The sequence below is a fragment of the Larimichthys crocea genome, chromosome XIII (assembly GCF_000972845.2).
Source record: "Larimichthys crocea isolate SSNF chromosome XIII, L_crocea_2.0, whole genome shotgun sequence".
In the NCBI taxonomy this organism is placed as follows: Eukaryota; Metazoa; Chordata; class Actinopteri; family Sciaenidae; genus Larimichthys; species Larimichthys crocea.
The window spans coordinates 16,695,583-16,697,010 of NC_040023.1; the positions used below are offsets into that span (position 1 = coordinate 16,695,583).

At 38.1% G+C, this 1,428-nt stretch overlaps 1 protein-coding gene across 1 annotated transcript in view; it reads left to right on the forward strand.

Annotated features, from left to right (window-relative positions):
• Nucleotides 1-1,428, forward strand: part of LOC104923045 (H-2 class II histocompatibility antigen, A-U alpha chain) — a 6,386-nt gene that overhangs the window by 3,711 nt on the left and 1,247 nt on the right. The window contains exons 3-5 of the mRNA XM_027287139.1: nt 532-641; nt 755-1,018; nt 1,093-1,390. Of these exons, the coding sequence (XP_027142940.1) occupies nt 539-641; nt 755-1,018; nt 1,093-1,390 (665 nt within the window). The 5' untranslated portion in view covers nt 532-538. The remainder of the gene's footprint in view (nt 1-531; nt 642-754; nt 1,019-1,092; nt 1,391-1,428) is intronic.

A 1,428-nucleotide genomic window follows, 5' to 3' on the forward strand; every position in this document is an offset into this window, starting at 1 on the left:
GCATTACTACATTGCACAGAAAACATCAGTTTACAAAATAAATTATAAATAAGCATTCTTTCTACACAAGGAGTACTTTTACTTTTGAGCATTTTGCATAACACTTTGCTGCTTGTACTTTTAATGCAGGACTCGCTTTAGATGCAGGACATATACTTGTAATGGAGTGTTTTTCAGATTGCTGCATATTACCCATTGTAGGCAAAGAGAAGGGAAGTAGTAATATAATGCACAATAACAACATGATCAAGGACACTAAAGTGCCACTCCAGCTTTGGACTGTTTATAATTCTGCAGCTGAATTTCTTAATTTGTTTCTGTTTCATTAAAATAAAACACAATAACATACAATGAGCTAAAAGTAATAAGACAACAACAACAAACAACTCCAAAAGGACAAAGGGCTGTGTCATTAGATAACTTGTTTTTTCCCCTCTCTCTTAAATGTTTATTTCCTTATTTCCTCATTTCCTCGTGTTTTGCATCTGATTTGGTCATGTGGTTGAGCATGTGTTTCCGTATTGGCAACAGTTGAAGCATGTTGCTCTGTTCCGACGCAACAATGAAGATCTGCAGCTCAGACATGAAGCGATCTGCTCTCATAATGCTGATGCTCAACAGCTTCTGTGCCTTCTCATATGGTAAGGATGATTTTTTAACTTATAATGCCTTTGTTCTAACATCTATAGTACCTTTATGGAAACATAAATACAATGTCAGATCAGAGCTTTATTTCTGTTGTATTGTTTTTCAGTTCCACATGAAATTACCTGTTTTGTGGGCTGCTTTTTGAACGGCACAACTGAGGTCCAGGCTGAATTTGATGCTGCAGAGATTTTGTATGTGGATTTCCAAAAAGAGGAGGTTGTTTACACCTTCCCCAAATTTGTTGATGTTGATCCAAGTCAAGTTTTGGCAAGTTCGATTATAATTAATTATGCTCTGACATCCAAAGACTTCTGTTTAGCCATTACTGCAGGCTGCGCAGCAGTGGAGAATAATCCACCAGAAGAAAAAGGTAAGTTAACCTCAACATTTATGTCATAATTGATAAATGATAAAGGTTTGTAATTGTCTTTTGTCTCACTATAGAGGCCCCTGTGAGTGCCCTCTACCCTGCAGAAGAAGTTCAGCTGGGAGTTGAAAACACCCTCACCTGCTTTGTGAATCATTTCTACCCACCTGACATCAAAGTCAGCTGGACGAAAAATGGTCAGCCATTGTCGGAGGGGGTGTCACTCAGTCGATATTATCCCAATAATGATCAAACCTTCCACCAGTTCTCCACCTTGACATTCACACCGACAGAGGAGGACATTTACAGCTGCACTGTGGAGCACTCAGCCCTGGACAGGCCGATAACAAGGATTTGGGGTGATTATTTTACCTTATAAAGGCACTTAAAAATATTAAAAATATATATATATT